Source organism: Brugia malayi (genome assembly GCF_000002995.4).
Source record: "Brugia malayi strain FR3 genome assembly, contig: Bm_v4_Chr3_scaffold_001, whole genome shotgun sequence".
NCBI classification, from domain to species: domain Eukaryota; kingdom Metazoa; phylum Nematoda; class Chromadorea; order Rhabditida; family Onchocercidae; genus Brugia; species Brugia malayi.
In genome coordinates this window covers 5,314,503-5,337,107 of record NW_025062477.1, presented here as the reverse complement: position 1 = coordinate 5,337,107, position 22,605 = coordinate 5,314,503, and the positions used below count along the sequence as shown (strand labels likewise).

Sequence of the window (22,605 nt, the reverse complement as noted above, 5' to 3'; positions counted from 1 at the left end):
AAACAAATTAAACATTTTGTATTTTTAGCTTAATTTAATCTTTATTTATTTATTTTTTGTATGTGTTTGTACTTCAGTCAATATAGCAGTGAAATAATCGATGGAACTTTTATACTTATCAATGAAATTATCATTTTTTTTATTAATTTACGCATTAGCTTATGGCCAATGCTTAAAAAATATCCAATGACATTGTATCAAACTCAAATTGAAAAATTGCAAAAATGTTTTCAATTAGCGCCAATTTCAAATTCTTTCAATTTCACTTCTTGCATGGTGTTAGTTTTGATTTTATTTGAAAATTTAACAAATGTATGAACATGTATGATTTTACAGAGCAAAAAAGAATTTAATGTGAAAAATTCAATATATCTTGAAGAATGTATATACCTTAATGAATTCAAATAGTAAATATAAACAACTCTTGATGATGATGTTTATCATTACGATGATGAAGATTGCTATAATAGTGATAACGATAAAGAATGATGATGATGATGCTGATTGGTGATAGTGATGTTGATAATGTCAGCAGATGATGATAATGATAATGCCGACACTGTAACCTAGTGGAACCATTAGGAAAAGAGAAAAAATAAAAAAATTGGAAATTTATGTAAATGAAATATATCATTTGATAGTTTTAAATGATAAAATTGAATCCTTTTTAGAAGTCAATTTTGGGCAATTATAATTATAGCAGCAAAATGTTATGGTGAAATATTTGCAAGTATGTGGATTGGCTATTATTTGTTATCATTATTTTTGAGAAAGGAAATTCCATCTTTATTTTTCATTTATATTGCGATGCCATTATTTGCATACTTAACGAATCAAAAAATTCCAGTGGTAAATTACTTGCAGCAATTAGTCATTTAATTAATTAACTAATTGAACATTTAGTGTAACTAATTAATCATTCAGTCATTTTATTATACAAACTAATACAATTTACCAATCAAACGCCTCATTTCTTTGATAGATTATTATGTTACAGCATTCAAAAAGTATTACTTTTTTGTTAAATTTTGAAAATTTTGATGATTATTCAAAATTTTACGAAAAATTGCGGAAAAGTTTTGTATTTAAAAATATTGTTGTTCATATAATTTAGAGTAAATTAAGCTTAGCAGAACGTCGTTGGCTTATTTTGGTATTTTCATTTTGGATTGGTGCATCAACGCATTTCATTTTAATTAATTGGGATCGTGGCGTATTTCCATCGCCACCATTTTATTCGCCAACGCTTGTAGCATTACTTTTTGAGGTAACATAAATTAGCAAATTAAGAAATTCAATGTAACCTGTAAAAAATTTGACGATTAAAAACATCTTTAGTTTATTTTTAGAAATTTTTTTTTTTTAAAATTAAATATTTAAAAACACTCAAAATATTTTCAGTTTGTTGGTCCAATGGTAGCTTATGATCGATCGTTACTTCTTTTAAATACCATTGGTATTGCAACACTCGTATGCTTCACGTATGCATATGTTTATGCTTGCTTCACGTTCACGTATTTTTATACCTCTCTGATTGCAATTGCTTCATCATTTTATAGTATGCAACAGCATCTTGCTGATCCAAAATTAGGTTTTTCTTTTTTTTTTTTTTTTTTTGATTCATAGTTATATACTCAAATTTGAAAATAGAAACCATTTCGATTACTATAACTATTGTTAATTTCGATTATAAAATTTGACTTTTTTGACTCATTTTCCATTTTTAATAATAGTTTATCTTTTTGTTTTTAATAATTCCAAATATTACATCATAAATTAGATCCAAGAAATATTCACTTATTAGTGATTGATTCAATAAAATACATTTACAATGCTAATAACTCTATGATATTAATAGTTTGTATAAAAAAGCTTGCAGCTATTAAATTCATTTTCAATATTTATTCCAATTTAGCTACTAAGATTGCAAATTACTACCCTAAGATAATTGAATAAAACTAAATGAAATTTAACGGAACAAAGAAAAAAAACTGAAATTTATCGTTTTTTTTTTTTTAAAAAATCATTCTTAATTCATATTAATATTATAAAAAGTATTTTTTTTTCATTTTATGTCGTGGTGACATGACTGAAGGATATGTGTTACTACCAATTCAGTCAATGTACAATCAATTAGCAATAACACTTATATTTGGCCATTATCACTGGAATCGTAATCGGAATTCAATTAAACCGGATTCATTGGAAGAACGATATACATTACTATTACGTCAATTTCATTAATTATTTGAAGATAAAAGAAAATGTAATCATATCCATATTAATATTATTAAATAATTTACAATAAAATTTTTATTCCAAATACGACAAAATTTTAAAAATATTCCACTAAATCATACATTTATCATGAAGAAAAAAGGAAAAATATAAAAATTGAAAATTTCTTCTAATATAAATTTTTTAAGCAGAATGAATTATTTACGACATAAATTATTAGTTTTATCATGATTAAGTATTGATTATCATTTGTAATATTATTGTATTAGTGTCTTTTTCATTCTCTCTCTCTCTCTCTTTTCTCTTTTCTTCCTTAATAAAATTTTAAAATTGACAATTTTCACTTGGCTCATGTTGAGTACACTTTTAGAGCAAAAGAAACATAATAAAACACACTAAAGATGGGAAATAAACGGAAGAGCGTCCAAAATATGTTAAATCTTTGTGATAAAATTAAGTAGAAAAAAATTCATGATAAAAAGCAAGTATAATTGCTATACCAACTATAATCGTGATTTTCATAATTATTATTGTGGAAAGAATAAAGAAACTAGCGATTATTGGGGCAGAAAAAGGTTGAGAAATGTTGAAAACACCACTCTTTCAATAGATTTATTTTCTCACTTTTCTTTTCCATTTTACTTTGCAACAAAATTAGGTGCAAATTTGGTTTTATAATTTTCTTTTTTTTTTTTTTATTATCATTTTAATCATTGTGTTTTGGATAAAAGACATGAAAATAATCATAGTAACGGAAAGGTCAAATTAAATTTGCATTAATTAATCAATGATATAAATATTTTGGTGAATTTAAACCATTTCAGTGGTATTAGAAAATTCCCTAATGAAATTAAAAGAATCTTTTGTTTCCTCAAATCAGAATTACATTATCCTATTTTATATATAGGATTCTGCATTTTTTTTTTTTTTTTAAATATGATTATCGTGTGAATTATTTATGTGAAACATAATGAAAAAGATTAATTAACTTGGTGAAATGTGTATTTGAATGATCGAAAACAATCGGAAACAGAATTAGTTGACCTTTTCAATATGTGATCAAACAAATCAATGAATAATCAATCATTCTATGCTTAATGTGGTAAATTATAAAACTAAAAACTACAGTAGATTGTGATCTATGATCTGAATGACTGAGCAAATTGAGTGGTAAAAGTAAGCAAAGTTTATTGTCCAATCAGAAATGAGATAGTCTCGAAAGGTGACAATATGCTCATTGCAACATTTGCTGCAATGAATGACCACTGACCAAAACAAGCGGCAAATATCCTTTTATTTCTTTTAATTGTTAATAATAATTGCCCAAACTAAGTCTCAACTCGCAGTAAAAGTTACACTGCAAACAAATGCATGTCGCGAAATATTGCAAGTTAGTTGCAGTAAGTAGTGTCAAGGATTAATGTGGCCCTTACGTTCAGTGATGAAAATAAAGTTGAGCGTACCTTGCTTTGCTGTTTCATTGTCACGTGCGCTGCAGTCGGGAAGAGTTATGGAGGCAATTAAATCAGAACTTAACCTTGGTACCATCAAAGAATTACCACTTAGATTTAGTGGCGGATGTATTAATAGAGCTAAAGCATATAGCACTGATGAATATGGTGATATTTTTGTGAAATTTAATGATAACGAAAAGGTTAGCACTTCGATTTTTTTTTTCATTCTTTTCTCATCCATTTATTTCCCTAATTATTGTGTTGCGTTATTAATTGTTCACAAAAATACTGATATTTCTACAACACAATTAATAAAATGTTACTTTTTTTTTCTTGAAAAAATTCAAATTGTCAAATAGCATAAATTTGGAAATTTCATTTAAAGTCATAATTAGCAAATATCATTTCTCTATTTAATTACATATAATTTTTATGGTTTTTATTCATCTGAAACTGTATAAAACAGAAGTCATAAATTTTTAGATTTTAAGAAACTTGTGCTGTGAAATAAATCTTCCAGGCTCAGGAGATCTTTGATGGTGAATTTGCAAGTTTACAAGCATTGTTAAATACGAATGCAATTAGAGTACCGAAACCAATCAAGGTAGCAGCAGTTAGTAGTTGTGGTGAACAAATGTTTGATTAAATCCAGAATGTGATTTTATCTTGCTAGAATTTCTTGTATATTCAAATCATGAAACTATTTATTAGCTTAAAAAGTTTAGTTCTGATGATAATAGGTATGACCAAGCGTTGTAATGAGTTCTAATGATCTTTTCTATCTTATACAGTAATTTCAAATTAATTTCTTCCATTAATTCGAAATTAATGAATCAACAGTAAGCTATGGCTATTTTGTTACTTTTTGATGGCTAATTTGTTAACCTTCTCCAGAAACATAAATAGGTTTTTCAAAAACATTCTATATTGAAATAAGCCAGCATGCATGATTGTTCACGATGAAATTTATGGATTGGTAGGATTAGAATTTTAACTATAAATTTATTCACTGGCCGATTGTATCGCTTTTTTTTGCTTTATAAACATTATATAAATTTTAATGTCAGAGATTTTCGATAGATGGTGATTTCTGCTTAGCAATGGAATTGTTGGATATGCATGGTCCATCAGATTATGAGAAGCTTGGTACCAGTATTGCAAAGTTATTTTCTTGTATTGCACATAAATACTATTTTTACTTTCTTTTATTAATAAATTGTTTAATTTTGAATGATTTATTTAGTTTATAGAACTTAATTTCATGGATTAAAGAACAATAGATTGTTTCATCGCTCAGTTTCATCCACTAAAAAAATAGAATTTGTTTGAGAAAACATATGAATCTTCAAAAACTCAGACTACTAAAGATGTTAATTCACAGTCAGGATGAATTAACTAGAAAAAATGAAGAAGAAAAGAATGAAGCTGAGTAATAAAAAATTTTGGACCTTTATCGCACAAATGTGGGTCTTATCAACGAAATGATCATTTGTCATCATAAAAAGATGAGATCTTCAAACATAACGTTTCCTTCTAGAAGTTAAAATGTATCTTTTATAGATTATGCTAGATGGAAAATATCCTAGAAGTAATAAATTACTTCTCCGAGAAATGGTTAAGGTTTTATGAATAATTGAGGTTGCTGTAAAGATATTAAGGCAAACTGATAATAAATTTCAGGTGAAAAAAAGCCTTAATTACTAATTCTAGATACTCATGAATATTTCAGATTGCATTTACATAATCAATTCTTAATGGAAGCAAATAAAAAGACTCAGTCAACAATTGGTGGTATTGACAAACAGTCGGAACCAATTGAGAAATTCGGATTTTCTGTACTTACATACAGTGGATATTGCCCACTTATTAATGATTGGTCAGATAATTGGGTGGTAAGTATTGTTTTTTCTTTTTTTTTTTCGTACATTTCTGGCATATATTAAATAATTTTCCAAGAATATATGAATATTTAGGAGAATTATCAATTGAAAATATCAAACAATTCGCGCGCGCTTTTTTAAAAAGGCTCATTGGTAGAAAATGTTAAATGATCAGTATTGTTCGTAATTATTTCACGTGAAAGTTTGGTTAAATACTAATTATTTCACGTGAAAGTTTGGTTAAATACATTTTCACGTGAAAGTTTGGTTAAATACTACATATGGTTTTAGAAGGATTGCTTAAAAAAACAATATGTCATCATTTTATTTCATCTAATGAATGCTTATTTTAGGAATTTTATTCGCGGAATCGACTGAAGAAAGTTATTGATATCGTTCTTGAGGTCAAATCATTTGATAAAAAAACAAATAGTTTATTTTCTTTTTCTTAAATATATAATCTTACAGTTATAATTTTAAGAAAACGAAGTTATTGTAGAAAACCGGTGATAGGGAATTATTAACTTTATGGCCAAGACTGGAACGGAAAATTCCCGAATATTTCAAAAATTGTGATATATATCCATGCTTATTACATGGTGATCTCTGGTCTGGAAATTATTCGTTTACTAAGGATGGTCCAGGTTAGACCTGTCTCATAGATAATACGTTCGTTTTTACTAATAATTTAATCCAGTCAGTAATATAAAATATGATTAATATTGTATTTTTCCGATTGTGTCAGCAAAAACTTTTAATTGCTTTTGGAGAGATTGACTCAGAATTTCATGAAACGAGGAGCAGTTTTTTTTTTTTTTTTTGTAATTTTTGGAAATTTGCAAAATTACAGTAGTGTTTGATCCGGCATCTTTCTACGGGCATAGCGAATATGAGTTTGGCATTTTGACTATGTTTGGTGGCTTTCATCAATCTTTTCATACAGCGTATCACAAACTGATACCACAAACTACAGGATTCACCGAACGTGTCCTTCTTTATCAGCTCTTTCATCATTTAAATCATTGGTTGTATTTTTTGTTCTAATTTTCATTTCCTCTATGAGAAAAATGAATTTTGAGCATTTCTTATTAGAGAAATAGCAACCACTAATTGTTGGAGAATAAAATTTTGGTTGAGCGTATCATTTATTCACTTACTGTACGGTTGCTAAAAACGAAATTGTTCTTCTGATATTCGTACAATGATCATTTATTGAAAAGAAAAAAGGTTAGCTCTATGATTTTTGGCTAATAAAATTTCTGTGAATGACAAGATTATTATCAGTGAATTCAAATCCTTCTTGATATTTCCAAATTAAATTTCCCTTCATTATTGAATCAAATAGCTAATTCACAATATATTTATTGAATATTCATCTATCTACCAAAGAAGATTATATGAACAATATCGAATAATGATAAGTTATCGAGATTCAAAATAACAATCATTTTGTTAAAATTAGAAAGGCATTGTTGATTGATTTTCTTTTTGTCTTTTTTTCTCACTTTTTATCTATTATTGATTTTTTTTTCTCTTTGCAGGAATCACTTTGGTACTGGATATAAACATGGTGCATTAAGCTTAATGCGAAAACTTTTATAAAAAAAGGACGGAATTGTATAAAATAAGAAAGCAAAAGGACGAATTTTTTATTTATTTCATTTTAAGATGTTTTTGCATAAAATTCTGGCTGATTGATATTAAAATTTGTATAAAGTTAGTTTTGAAATTCATATTTCTAATGATATATTTTAAAAGTAATTTAGCCAAGAAATAAAAGAAATTGATAAGCTTCTTTGACATACTTCACAATTTTCAACAACTTGCTGGCTAGAAACGCTCGTAGAACAAAAAAAAAAAAAAAAAAAAAAAAAACAGAAAAATGACTGATATTATTGTTATACCTTATTTTACTACATTTTCTATGAATTTTATGGTTAGCATTACATCAATGTTTTTGAGAGTGAGAGTGAGAAATTATTTATTGTGTACTGAAGAATGTGAGCAAGTAAAAATTGTCAATTTTGAAATTTTATTAAGATTAATCGGGGGAAAGGGAGAGGGAGAGAGAAAAAGAGATTAATTCAATGCTATTACAAATGATAACCATGAAGCAGACTATGAATAAGTTCAGTAATTAGAATCACATTAAACAGATCAAATTGAGCCCGGTAAATTTGATTTAATCATTCCAGTCAATTTGGATGCTTTAACAATTCCATGTTTGCGAATATTTTTTTAATTTACTACCATTTACTGCTTAGTTACGATCGTTAACTATCATGAATACTTGATATTGTTAGAGTTTAAAAAGTATAAATTTCCTTTTAGCAACCTTGAAGGTTTTCGTTAATTTTAGCTTGAATATTTGATTGTGTAATTCAGTTAATCCTTAAATTCTCAACTTTTTTATTTTTATTTTGATTATGAAAAGACGAAAACAAAGAAATGAAATGAGAGAGGAGAATAAAATGGAAGGAAATATCAATGAGAGAGAGGGAGAGAGCAAAGAAGAGTTGAAATAAAATGAGCATTAAAAGCAATTTCTATAAATAACAAGCATAAAGTGCATCATGTTCTATCATTTATTCTCTCTTTTTTTCTTTTCAAATTTTATTCCAATTTAAATTAAATTCAAATTCAGTTGTCGAATAAAAATAATCAAATGGTTATTTGAAAAGGAGAAAGAAAGGGAGAGGGAGGGAGAAAATTGTATGTAATACTAGTATTTTTATTTTTCTGCTTTATTAACTTTACTTCATCTTTACCACTATAATATAATGTGTTAGTATCTAAAAGTAATCTAAACAAATAATTCGATAAAAAGAAGATAAAGCTAATATGCAGATTACTTACTTACTTCCATTGCTATCATTTCATATCAGTTCACTTACTTATACTTTAGCTAAACCAAATCTATTTATCGATCATTTCTGCTCAAGTTTTTTTTCCTTCTTCTCTTCCCTTTCTTTTTCCATTTATTCATTCTTTTTTCTTTCATTCTTACTTTCTTTCTTTTCATCACTACGAATTATGTTTGCTTCAATAAATAACAAATAGGAAAAGATGAAGGAAGATAAGTTTTATGATGTCAGAAGAGACATCATGTCCCCTACTAGCATTAAATTGATTGTCACAAAAGCTTTTTGTCACATATATTTGTTGCTGTCTATTATTATTTACTTCAAAATTTTCTTTCATATGTTATGAGGGAAAAAAAGCTAATAGAGTTGCAAAAAACTTTTTTTTTTTCTACTATTTTCTACTAAGGAAATCTATTAAGCCAAAATTACTTCAATTTTAATGTTTGAAATTTTTTTTTTTGATTTTTAAATATCTTTTCCTTAATGAAGTATATATATATATATATATGCTTTTTTGCTTGAATAAGACCAATTATATTTTAAAAGATATAATTTTTATTCAACAAATCAAATTATTTAATTAAAAGATATTCAAAATACAGAAATGTTGAAATGGTTGAGACGATTCAGGAGCAAGTTTTCAATCCATTTATATTTAAATTTAAAACTTCACTTCATGTGACTTATTATGATATGAAATCATATCAGCGATATAATTTTTTTTCTGAATTTTTTTTCCTAAAACAGTAACAGAAGTCCTCCACGGAAGAAGCTAATATAACTCATAAATCTATAAAGGAATAAACTATAAAGATTAAAGGTTGCAGCATGATTTGTATTTTACTTAATTTGGAGATGATCATAACAGTGATAACGATGATGATAATAAGTTATGTAGGGATTATATAAGAACAAATTATGCAATAATTTCATTCATATTAGTTATATAAAACTACATTTCCAACGACTGATTGCATGTTTAGTTTATTTTTACTTTTTTTTATTTTCATTTTTGACACTCATTTGTATCACATGCTGCCTTGATTGAAAGTTCAATTCTCTCATTTCCTCTCTAAATATTATCATTATCAAATTTTCTCACTGAATAAGATGAATTAACAAATTCAAATGCAAGCATTCAAAAAGAAAGAGAAAATAAAAATGCCATATATATATAATTGAAATAAAGATAAAATAATTGCTAAATGCCAATACTGTTAGTTAACAAAGAAAGTTGAAAAAACTTATACTTAACGAATTATCAATCACTGCTCATTAGTATCGGAATAACTGCTAATAAAACGAAATATGGTATTACGTTAACGGGTTGAATTTTAAATTAAAATTGAAAATATACCGCTAACCCTCTTTACCTATAATATTTTTAAACTTAACAATAAGCTAGAAGGTGAATGGTTGAAAGTAATATTACAAACAATCTCCTTATCAACTGTTACCACATTTCACTAACCTCTCTTAATTTTTAGCAATTTGTTCCTTAACCGGTTACGACTTATTTTAGTTTCCTTTTTTCTTTGGTTTTATAAATTGTGAAATTTAATGTTTTCACTTCACTTCTTTCTTCTCCACTTAATTTTACCAATTTTTCTGTCATCTCATTTCCTCCATTCTCCTTCATATTTCGCAGTCTTTTATTTCTCTAATTTTACTTTAACTTTTCGTATTTTGTTTCAATCCTTATTTCATTTTTTTCATTACATTTTTTCTTTTTTTATTTCATTTGTTTTTTTTTTTTAATTTCATCAGACATCTTCTAACTTTTGCTTTTTATCGTAATATTTGTTCAAGGAAAGCATTTTGGTCAGATTTATTAGAAATCAGCTTAAAGACATGTGAAAGTTTATACGAAATTGTAAAAAATATGAATTATGCAGTTACTTTTCATTAGTTTGTTTTCTTAAATCATAGGATCAAAGATGACGGTAAAAATGAGAGTTCGGAAATGTCCCACAGATGATTTGGCACTAACAAATTGCGCAATTGTGAATGCTGGTGCGCTAAATGGAGTGGAAATTAAGTGAGTGATGTCATTTTTTCATTTGTCAGTACAACTATGAAGAGACTGTTGAGTAATGGCAGACATAATTGATAGCCGAACGATCATCAACAATCATAGTTTAGTGAAGCGCATATTTGTTCACTCATCAGAAAGAAAAAAAAATGCTGCAGTTGATGATATAAAAATGTCTGTATTATATTTAAATAATTGTATATGTAATGAAATTGATTATAAATTGAGATTTTTTTTTTATTTTTGTCAGAGAAATTGATTAGAAATTGAGATTTTTATATGGTATGATTTATTTGATAATGAAAATTAGAAAAGGACATGGTGGAATCGAATAAAAAATGAGGAATAGAAGAATTAACATCTGAAAATATTCATTTTGTTGCTGTTTAATTTACTTAGACATCTATTGGTGAAGACCGGTCCAGCTCATCACTTCGTTTTTTCTGTTCGGAATCATCCATCGTTGAAGATTGATGAGATAGCTTTTGCTTTATCTCAGCGTAAATGGGCTAAACTATCATTGGATCAAGAAGTGGAAGTACAACAATTCACTTTCAATAACAATCAGTTCATCGGGTCAATTACTGTTGCTGCTGATTTCCAGTCAAAGAAAAAGTAAGCTTATTCCATTGAAAAATTCTTGGAAATTTAAAATTGCTCGGATTATTTGATCATTATTTTATTCATCGTTAAGAACCTCGTAAAATTTGAACCTTTTATCTTGCAATTTTTGTTCTTTTTTTTTTACTGCATATCACATCACAGTTATTTTTTTTCTGTTATAATTTTATGTTTTAAGATACCAACGTTTTATTATTTCTCATAATTCTTATCACTAATTTTATCATTTCTGATAATTTTAATTGTATCATGATATCATTGACTGCTGTTATTTTTATTCATATGCTTTTTTAGTCACTGTTCTCTAGTCATTGTTTCCTGTCAAAATGTTTGCATTTTCATCTTCATGTCATAGTTTATATAACTTTACTTTCATGATAAACTAAGCTTTTAATAGGTAGATTAAGATGATGGTTAATTTTCACTAATTCTCTTTTTTATTTAAATTTTTAATTCTGTGTTTTCAATTATATTTTTAATATTTTACTATAAATTCACATATTAGAAAAACTGGAAAATTTCTTTATATTATTCTTTCAGTCAAACATCTGAACCATTAAATACAGACTTTATGGCCCGTGAATTCTCTATCCAGTTCTCTGGTCACGCATTTACACGTGGTGAATTATTGGTGTTTAAATTTGATGACGATAAAGGGAAATCTTATACTCTGGCTTTAACAGTGACATCAATACTCGGTAAGTAAATGTGTCTTGGATTAAGATCTAATTCTGTTAAGATCTTTCTGTAAAGCTAGTGTAAGTTAAGTAATTTAAAATTCAGTCAAAGATCTGTGGCTGTTGGTCATCTATAAAATAATTTGTAAAGTAAGAAAGTTTTTGTGTGATAACGAAATCTCTAAAAAAAAAAATAATTAGAGTCATATTTTACTTCTAGCCATCATCTTATCACTTTCTCCTGAACTATCAGTATTATTGATACTTTAATGAAAGCTAAATTATCTGTTTCAAGTTCTTATATTTTGAAGAAGCACGGAAACTATTTTTCTAATATCAATTACTCTTTTCTGGATCATGAATAATAAAAGACATTGTGCGATATATTTCTTTATACTACTTATTGCTTGGATAATTATTTTTTGATTAGTTTTTAAATCTCTTATGATCTCATTTTAATTACCGTATCAATTTTAGGTATTGATCTCTCACTGGCTACAAATCCACAGACTGTCGCTAATTTGAAACCTATTGAGGTTAGAGGCTGTCGTTTTGTTTTGGTGGTCGTATTTAAACTTAGCTTTCCGATCAGTAATTATTTCTCTTAAATGTCAAGAAATCTCATTATATCTCATATTTTGCAGATTGATGCAGGACAGCTTTTGCCAAACTCTGTTATTGTTTTCGATAAAGCAGAAGATTCGTTGTTAAATCTGACTGGCAAGAGTAAAGGGTATTGTTTATGATATTTATAATAATTTGGAAATAAAATTCAAAAAACTTGAAATCTTTGGATTATGTCCGAAGTGGCTTTTTTTTTTTGAGGGTTTTTTTTTTCAGGAAGTCAGCGTATCGTTCTATTATCAATCCAGACTGGGATTTTCAGAAAATGGGCATTGGTGGTTTGGATAAGGAATTTTCGGGCATTTTTCGACGAGCATTCGCTTCACGTGTTTTTCCACCAGAATTCATCGAACAGTTAGGTTAGAATATGAATACTTTTCTATTTTATTGATTTCATACCAACTGCATTAACTATCGTTTCAAATTGCTTAAAATTTGACAGCATGGTTTCAGGCATGAAGCATGTTAGAGGTATTTTACTTTATGGACCACCAGGAACCGGTAAAACATTAATGGCTCGTCAAATTGGGAAAATGTTAAATGCTCGAGAACCTAAGATCATCAATGGACCGCAAATTTTAGACAAGTAAGATCCATTTGATCCATCATGTTGTTGAAGTTTTATACTGCTCTTTCCATTAATATTGATATGTTTAATAAAAACGATAATTCATAGGTATGTTGGTGAATCGGAATCGAACATTCGAAAACTGTTTGCTGATGCCGAAGAAGAATGGAAAAGATGTGGCGCTAGTTCAGGACTGCACATAATTATATTTGATGAAATCGATGCTATTTGCAAGCAACGTGGTTCCGTGGTATGTGGTACCTTTTTTTTATTGTTTAAAATCTTCCTATTCAATACTAGATTTCATTCTGTCTTGAAATTCACTTAGAAAAAATTTCTTAAATTACATTGTTTATTATTTCTGAATGACCCACGTACTTAATGCAATTTTATTGTTTAGATATTCGCCGTTATAACTTGATGCTTCCCTTTCTTTTCGATGAAAACATATGTATCAGTTATTTCAACTATTTAATTCAATCTCTCCATTAGCCATATATGGGAGTTTGTTGTTTCCATATTCTCAGAAATTCAACTTTGATGAATTTTCATTACATAGGCCGGTTCTACAGCAGTTCATGATACGGTGGTTAATCAGCTGTTAGCCAAAATGGATGGTGTTGATCAGCTCAATAACATTCTTGTAATTGGTATGACAAACAGGAAAGATATGATCGATGAAGCATTATTGCGACCAGGTCGAATGGAAGTACAAATGGAAATTTCGTTACCTGATGAAGCTGGTCGTTTACAAATTTTGAAAATTCACACTGCTAGGATGAGGTATGTTAAGAAATTTATATCGCTGAATATGAATGAATAGTTTAGATTTGCTAATTTAAAAGACTTTTGATACATTTTAAAAAATTTTGCCTGAGATGTTCACAGATGTTTTTGGTGATTTATTAACCTAATTTTAAAATATCAGTAGGTTGCACTAAACTAATACTATATGTTTGGGAGAGAATGTGTGGAAATTTTCTTCATGTAGCAAAAGATATATCATTCAGAAAGCGTAATAAATAAAGACAGTTTATTAAGTCTGGTTAAAAATTAGAATGAAATATGTTTGTTTAAATCCAGTACACATATATAGCTTGTGACATTCTAGAGAATACGATAAATTGGATCCCAATGTTGATCTGATTGAACTTGCTAAGAAGACCAAAAATTTCTCAGGAGCTGAATTGGAAGGTCTGGTACGAGCAGCTCAGTCAAGTGCAATGAATCGATTAGTAAAAGTAACAAGCATTTTAAATTTAAAAAAAAAAATGAATTTTTAAATTCATTGCTTCTTTGCATAGCAAGGAATTTTAAAAATTCGTAAATTTATTGCATTTAGGGAAAATTGAGAATTTCAGCATTTATTAATTACCAGAGTTACTTTGTGATTATTAGTATTAATTAGGTATTTTGATGCTTGGTATTAGTAGTAATTAGGTATTTTGATCTGTAATCATGGTGCATGTTCCTAATAGCACTCAATTACTTTCAGTGCTGACTTTGTTACTGAACTCAAAAAGTTTAGGCGGGTGGCAAAGTGCAGCTAGACTCTGATGCTGTGGAGAAACTGATGATTAATGTTGATGATTTCAATTATGCTCTTGAGAATGATGTCAAACCGGTTTGTTATCAATCACTAATCAGTTAACCATGCAAGACTTTTTTGAATTTAAGTTTGAAACCAAACTAAAAGTTGAGACATGTGTATAACGTGTGATGTCTCTTTTTCACTGTTTTAGGCTTTTGGTCACTCTAATGAAGAACTGGAAAAATATCTTATTGGTGGATTTATTTCATGGAGCACACAAGTTACTCAAATACTTGAGCAAGGAGCTTTATTGGTAAAGCAAGTAAGAAGTCCCGATACGAAAGGATTTACTTCTGTTTTACTAGCAGGTTAGTAAAAGTTGTATGAAATAAGTGCATCTTTTGAAAAGAAGAAATCACTAAAATTGGACTAGAATTATGTTAAGTGTTGAGAAAATATGAAAAGGTGCAAATTTTTTAAGAAATCTAATAATAATATGAAATTTGACAGCATTCATATTAAAATATGCCAAAAGTGCTAGGGACAACTACTTACTACTTATTAACATCAGACCATTTAATCATTCACTTTATAGTAAGCTGTAGTGAATTGAATATTTTTGTTATAGCTGACATTTAATAGCGTCTTCTGATTTCATTTTGAGTTAGAACATGTCTCAAAAATGTTTAACCATTTTATCATCATTATATTAGATTTTGTATTTAAGTAATTGCCAACAATAAACTAATGAAGCAATTAAATATCTTTTCTCACATTTCTTTTTAGTTTAATTCAATTCTTGTAATTTGAGGATCACCAAATAGTGGCAAAACATGTTTTGCGGCGATGATTGCAAAAGCTTCCGATTATCCATTCATAAAAGTGATTAGTGCTGAAGATATGGTTGGCTATACCGAAACAGCGAAATGTGCTGCTCTGCGGAAAGTGTTCGATGATGCGTATCGGTCTCCACTAAGTTGTGTTATTGTTGATGGTGTTGAACGATTGTTAGGTTTGTTTGTTTTGATTATTTCAAATAAATTTTGTCTGAAATTCATTGTTATTAATGTTTATATATTCTATTCCATTTTCACTCTGTGCTTCTGTACATGTTAGCATCATGAGATTAATTTTAGATTTTTCACCAATTGGTCCACGGTATTCAAATTTGGTCTTGCAAGCATTATTCCTTTTAGTGAAGAAACTGCCACCTCAAGTATGTTTTATACTTCCGTAGCATACGTTGTATTTCGTGCTGAAAATTAGAAATTTAGATCCTAAAATTTATTTTTTCTAAATTTCTGAAGTTTAGAAATTTTTAATGGTGAGTTGCATTATATTAACTATGTTTTTCGATGTGCTTTTATTATGATTTAGCGTTTTCAGAATCGTCGCTTGCTTGTTGTTGCTACGTCAAGTAATCGTTCATTCTTACGTGAACTCGGTTTGTTGTCAGCATTTGGTACAATAATAGACGTACCCGCGCTTACAACAGTTCAGCATATCATGGCTGTTATTGAGGATACAAATGCACTTTCACGCCAAGAATGTGAAGAGATTCGTAACGAACTTTCTCGTACTAATAAAGAGTAAGTTACTTCGTTCTTTTTCTCTCTTTTTTTTTAAAGATCAACTGTATGTTATTATTTGGTAATTTATTTTTTCTAGAAACTGTAGAATTGGGAACCACTAATTTAGTTATTTGTAAATATCAATATAGTTTTTCTTTCATATCTCAAGAATCATTTCATATTTCATCGTGTGTTTCTTTTTACATGGCGTTTTATCCTGTGGAAATTTTTTCGTTTACTTTTTTAAAATTTGCTTGTTTTTCAAGGCACTTGCACTCAGCTGTGTAAAGAGAGAAAAGAATTTGCTGAAAAAGAAATTGAAAAAAGAATTTGCTTAGTTATATTCTCAACTTCTACAAAATTCCGAACTGGATTACACTGGAATTAAAAAAGAAAAAAAAAAACTTGGTTTATGATTTATCATAATTTGCAGATACTTTATTGGAATCAAGAAATTGCTAAATGTGATCGATATGGCGCGGGAATGCGAACCGGTAGATAGAGTTTCGGTGGTTGTGCAGAGTTTAATGTCTGAAACTTTCAGTAATTCGTAATTAATTATGAATGAAAACCTTTTGATATGTTATCATATTTGCAAATCTCATTTATCTTATCCAATACAGAAATATCTTCTTTAGATTCTTTTTCACTGCTATTTTTGGTAAATTCTTATAGTCTTTGAATACTGAATGAGTGAGTGTTTGATTTGAGATAGAAACATTCACCTGTGAAGTTCATATTGATCTTTTAGATAAATTTGTTTTTGTTGTAATATTTATGTTAATCAAAGATTAACATAAATATCTGATATCTTATTCAGAATAGTTTTTAGAGAAATCTGTAAAGAATTTGTGAATTGGGAACTGACTATTCTCAGAATACTCCACAATCATTGGACTGCATTTCTATCATCTACATAGAAAAATTCTGAGACATGTGCTGGGTGGGAAAAAGATTGATTTTCTGAAAGATGTAAATTGAAGTTTTCCAAGTTTTCGATTTTTATTTCGAACAGATTAAAAGCAATGCTTAAAAGTTTTCTGAAATATCACAGAAAATACCTTTTCTATGTGACCCAAAAATATATTACTTTAAATTTCAAATCTTTTCAGACAAAGATATTACTTTGAAATTTCAGACCTTAGATTTGGCGCGCAAGCTTTGGTTGTAGAAAGAGGCAATTTCATATTATTTGCCTTAAATTATTTAAGAAGTTGAAAAATGTCCCGAAAATCCCTGTTATAGGAATAAATTTTTTTTAGACTACTTATAGTTTTTGATTATCTGTACAATATTACGAATTCATATAAAAAATCAGAATAAAATCTGAATCAAAAATCATTATAGCTGGAAATTTTCCTTTTTTATTAGATGAGTGAATGAATTAATCATTTTATGACAGCTTTGAGTATTTGGATATTCGTATTTCACATGATTTCCTGATCGAATGCAAACAGTTTCATTATGGTTTGAAATTTCATTGTTCAAAAATTATGAATGTTAAGGAGTGTGTCGAATTTCAATAGCCATACATAATTATTGTTCATGACATAAGGCAACTCTGAGATTAAACAACTCAGACTATCTTGTAGATATGAATGACATAGTTGGATGACACATGCAAATTTTTAGCAGTACTATCTGAATAGTCAAATAATGCTTATTGATCTCGATAGATGCCTACATTTAGTTTAATCATAATATCGCGGCAGCTGATGGTTAATTTCTTACATTCCGTCAAATATTTTCATAATTGTGGTATCCAATTGTATTGTATTCTATTTTTCCTTTTAATAAGCTTTATAGTATATTACGCGCACGTATTCATACATTTATATGTAGTAATTTTACGTGACCTAATCGTTTCACGTACTAAATCTGTAAAGGAAAGCAATAAATATCATCTTTAATTGATCGTTATATTTCCATGTTGTACACAAAATGTTGACAGATGAAAATGACATGTAATGATGATATTAGCGCGGAAGAATTCCCATATAGTTGTTGTTTTAGGGATTTATCGTTATTATGGAAATATCGAGATTAAAATTGAGCAAAACCACCAGAAAATTATTTACCATCAAAATAAAAGAAGAAGAAATTATACTGATTTATTTAAATGGTACTAAAAAGTAAGTAGTAAGTAAGAAATGGAAAGCTTATATTTCTAATTTACACTAAAGGCTATACCATTATCGATGTAAAGAAATGCCTCGTTGCTAGTTGCTATAGCTATTTAGTTAGCTATAAATAGATGCATTAAGAGTGATCGAGGACAACGATCAGGAAGAAAGACCGGAAATGAGAGGTGGAATAGCACCGGATTTGATTAAAAAGAAATCGAAAGAGGTAGCTGTCTCATACTGTCATCCGATAGTTTTTCAATTCTTTTTTTTTTTTTTTGCTCTCCCTCATTCAGAAATGATTTTGATAGGAGGAACGAGGCGCAAAGAAGAGAAAAGCTATCCGCCATACTTTGTTTAGTCGAGATTAGATGAAATGAGTCGGTGCCACTACCGCTCGTTCCTTCTATTGGTTTGAAATTCCCTTGCACGGATCTATTGCCTTTATCACATTGAAATGTTTTTTTTTTTCCTTTTTTTTATTAGGTTTTTTAGCGATTTGTTCGGCGCCGTTGTCAATTTTCCTTCATTTTGTTCCTTTCACATCCAACATAATACTACCATATTGCTTGTCTCCTTGCTATGCTTCATTGGTGCAATTTGCAATAAATTGAACAAAAAAGTCAATTTAATCAAATTTTCGATTCAAATTTTATCATTTTACAGAAAAATTTTGCTTCTCAAAGAGAGAAAGAACTAAAAAAGATAGAGTATGTTAAGATTACAGTTTAGGCACAATAAGTAATTGTTTTAAACGTCGATATTTTCATTTCTTAAATAAAAATTTCAGTTCTATCACTTCGACAGACTTAAATAAGAATGACTTTAGATCAAATAGTTCAATACATCAAAAATTCAATAGTATCTGAACAACAATCACCTGTGCTACAATTATTACAATTTGTTCAATGGATTCAGAATATGGCAATCGCTATGAAAATAACAATGATAACAATAGTGAACGTAACTTTTCTCGATTTTTTTGTTTTGTTTTTTTTGTTTTTTGACATTAAAATGAACTATGAATATTTTAGATTCTGGTAAAACTATTTTGCTTACAACAACACGACATCGTTATAAACTTCAAGATGATGGATACTTTTATGTTTTTGATAAGATGAGTAGAAATGGGCAGAAGAAGTTTTGGCGATGCGAGAAAAAGGGTACCTGCAATGCGAGAATACATACTGATGCTGCAACAAATGAGGTAAAGTTAAGAAAATTTTTAAAAAATTTTGAAATGTTTTAATCATTTTTTTAAAATTTTTCACTGAGTAGAAAAAAAATCCTTTTCCATTTTAAAATTTTCATTATTATTATTAATTGATTTACCACAGTGAAAGGTGTAAAATTTAGAGAGAACATGGAATTATTGTAACCAAAAGATCAAGATGGAAATTTTTGATGTATCAAATTTCGAATATTTTAATTGAAACGTTTAATGTAGGTTTTAAAGCGGACGACACAACACAACCATCCATCTAGTTTAGTGAGACCTGAAATGCAACGAAAAGCTTTAAAACGACATTTTGATGGATCGTCTACAAGTGATAAAGTTCTAACGAAAAAAACTGCACAATCTCTTGAAGCTCTTCTTCACGAAATTATAAAGACTTCTAAATTTGATTTACATCGTTAGATTTTGAAAATGTTTCACGATTTCAAAAATTTTTATTTTCTTTTCGGTGAACTAACTAATAAGAGATAACTTCTAATTTTATCATAAGTAAAAGTAGTTACGCAGTGAAATTTAAATTACAAATATAAGCAGGATAATTTTGAACTTCAAATTCCGGACTTTTCATTACAGAAATCGAAGAAATTCTAAAGAGTCTGAAAAGAGAATACAGTGATATGATTTCCCATTATGACATCCATTCATCAACAGTTAATCACCTGAAATCGACAAGTCCAATAACAACAACAGCAATATTAACAGCTGATATGATTGCAAAATCATTTTTGCAAACCAGCATAAGTTCAGCCAGCATTGAACAGCAAATTTCAGCAAATTCCGGAATGGAAAAACTGAATGTTAGTTTTTTTTTTTTTTTGTTGAATTTTAAAGAAGCAAATATAAAAATCTTCAAAAGAGTTAACTCAGATGATTGTATGGAGTTCGAACTTTTGGTATGTTCCAGAAACATGATGCCAATATTAGGAGATAACGGTACGTGTTAAATGGAGGCAGAAAAAAATCGTTGTCATAACTACAAAAAAGTTATACAATTTTGAATTGACTCAGAGAATGATTCGGAGAGAATTTTAGACTTCAGCTGAAGGAATTGATGGATTCCAACCTTTGCTTTATTTAACCAACGGTGATTTTATTTTTTGGAGTAATGAAATCAATGAGATTGTCGATGATGGAACACAGTTTTGCTCCATGGCATCAAATTCAAATTTATCGAAATCCTTCTCTCTTCTAATAAAAGGTATGGTCTTTTATGCTCATTTTTCTATGTTTTTTCTTTTTCAAATTTTGTATGGCCTTCATTAGTATTTCGCTTCATCCAGCACTATATGTAAATATAGCAAACATTTTATACTTAAACATGGTAATTATCGACTCCCCCAATTGATTAGAATGTTTATAGGCGCCGAAAAGACGGGTAAGTCATGTCTCGCAGTTTTAATAGCAAAGAATTCCGGCATTCCTTCTATAAAAAGTTGTCTTCCGGAAAATATGTTAAAACTGAATGAGAAAGCAAAAAATGAGAAATTAATTGATCTTTTCGAGGAAGCTATCAAACTGCCACAGTGCATTTTATTTCTGGATAGTATCGAACTTTTGATTGGTAAATTTTTGGATGCTTTGTTTAATTGTAAAGTTTAATTCAATTCATTTCATCCTCTTCTCCCAGCTGGAGTTACGTTTGAATTTTCTCTTAACTGCAACACGAAATAGACTCCATTCTATTCTCGATATTGAAGTTCCCACAAGTAATTTTTCACCCATTTCCTCTGCTTAATGTCTTTCTAAATAAATAGTTAAGGAAGTGATTGTTTGTGGATTTTCTGAATTTTGGTTTTAGAATATTGCGATGTTGGAGATCGTTATTCTAATGTCATTTTGCAAACAGTCAAGTTGATTTTGAAGAAAGGTGAAATGTTGAAGGTACACGTAAATTTGGTTGATTTTTGATGAGGCCAAAGGTTTGTCCTCATTCTGAAGAGATAAGGCTTGCCATTATCATAAAATTGCAAGTCATTTTCTAAACTTCATCATTCCTGTTCCTCTTTATCTATATGTGCTACAACTGTATTAAACGAAAAAAGTTAACTCAGTCGTAATATTTTAATTATCAAAAAAATAAAAACTAAAATTTTCTAGAATAATCGCTTATTGGTGATAGCAACGGTTACTACTGAATGTGCAGAAAAGTTTGGCTTGCAGCGTTATTTCTCATCTCTTATTGAAGTACCACTTCTAATGAAGATTGACCGAATAATGCCAGTAATCGAATGTGCCAATGTATTGAACAAAGCTGATTTTGAAGTGCTTCAGGAATGTCTCATTCATGATGCCAACAGGTAATTTAATGTTGTTTTTATAGTTGTTTCTTGTGCCAACAAAAATTTATTTGATTCTGAATCTTTCTAAGTGTCTGAGAAAAATCTCAGAACCAAATCCATTTGAATTTTCACTGTGATGCTATTAATTTAGCGGGTATTCATTACATAAGAAAATGAAACATATTTGAGGATGAGGTTTGGTCGAGAGGTTTTTGAAAAAGAAATCAAAAAAACTTGGGATTCTAAAACTTCCTCAAAATTCCTTGATTGTAATCAATATAGCAAGCAATTTAGTAGTTATCCAGTTGGCATCAAAAGTCTATTGACCACTATCGAATTGACGAAGCATTCTACTCCAACAAGCCGTTTTCATACATTTCTTCGTCATCTCTTACAGTGGAAACAGTAAGAAGTAGCAATTAAAACATTATTTCCCAAAAATCAGTATCAAAATAAACGGTTCTAATCAGGGTTTTTTGTTTTTCTTCACTTGTTGCTACATACTTTAATATGTTATTTGATTTATAATACTAAAAAGAAAATGTTTTGTGTATTACCACTGTATCATCATAATTGTAAATTCTCTACTCATTCTGAATTTTTCTTAATTCCTCGAAATTCAATATTTCCAGACATTCCATTATTATTGATTCTCTGTTCTAGTGGACTCTGAGTATTCTTTTGTGTTCATTGTTGGTATTTCATAAAAGAATGGTAGTAACATTCCGCTATGCTTATCTATCCACTTGATTCATTATTTATAATTCCGATTTTGAATCAGAATTATAGCTCAAGGTGAAATGATGGGAGCATTTGGTTGTTATCAAATATTATTTTCGATAATTTGTCTCTAAGTAGTTCTCAAGATGTAACAATTGCAAGAGCCAGATGCTAAGCATACATGAC

The 22,605-nt window shown here is 28.6% G+C and overlaps 3 protein-coding genes across 4 annotated transcripts; all 3 read left to right on the top strand.

Annotated features, from left to right (window-relative positions):
* Window positions 1-807: 807 nt before the first annotated feature.
* Bm9442 (fructosamine-3-kinase-related protein) lies at window positions 808-7,174 on the top strand (the record flags this gene model as incomplete). The annotated part of the gene is made up of 11 exons (XM_001896844.2): window positions 808-849; window positions 1,115-1,267; window positions 1,402-1,591; window positions 3,678-3,892; window positions 4,213-4,296; window positions 4,760-4,854; window positions 5,422-5,584; window positions 5,926-5,976; window positions 6,072-6,216; window positions 6,423-6,597; window positions 7,114-7,174. 11 exons carry the CDS (start codon window positions 808-810, stop codon window positions 7,172-7,174), a joined length of 1,374 nt encoding a protein of 457 aa, XP_001896879.2.
* Window positions 7,175-10,373: 3,199 nt separating this feature from the next.
* Bma-nsf-1 (vesicle-fusing ATPase, putative) lies at window positions 10,374-16,614 on the top strand (the record flags this gene model as incomplete). 2 transcript variants are annotated; one of them, XM_001896843.1, is made up of 16 exons in its annotated part: window positions 10,374-10,474; window positions 10,868-11,083; window positions 11,630-11,787; window positions 12,244-12,302; window positions 12,411-12,499; window positions 12,607-12,749; window positions 12,844-12,976; window positions 13,067-13,208; window positions 13,518-13,741; window positions 14,070-14,199; window positions 14,487-14,582; window positions 14,701-14,857; window positions 15,301-15,501; window positions 15,626-15,705; window positions 15,876-16,078; window positions 16,494-16,614. In XM_001896843.1, 16 exons carry the CDS (start codon window positions 10,374-10,376, stop codon window positions 16,612-16,614), a joined length of 2,253 nt encoding a protein of 750 aa, XP_001896878.1. The 2 variants fall into 2 exon arrangements, with proteins under 2 accessions (XP_001896878.1, XP_042935986.1); XM_043080052.1 differs by lacking the exons at window positions 10,374-10,474; window positions 10,868-11,083 and having other exon boundaries at window positions 11,661-11,787.
* Window positions 16,615-19,091: 2,477 nt separating this feature from the next.
* Bm2401 (FLYWCH zinc finger domain containing protein) lies at window positions 19,092-22,108 on the top strand (the record flags this gene model as incomplete). The annotated part of the gene is made up of 9 exons (XM_043080051.1): window positions 19,092-19,146; window positions 19,218-19,390; window positions 19,631-19,817; window positions 19,994-20,217; window positions 20,453-20,618; window positions 20,781-20,981; window positions 21,219-21,301; window positions 21,518-21,717; window positions 21,994-22,108. 9 exons carry the CDS (start codon window positions 19,092-19,094, stop codon window positions 22,106-22,108), a joined length of 1,404 nt encoding a protein of 467 aa, XP_042935985.1.
* Window positions 22,109-22,605: the final 497 nt, after the last annotated feature.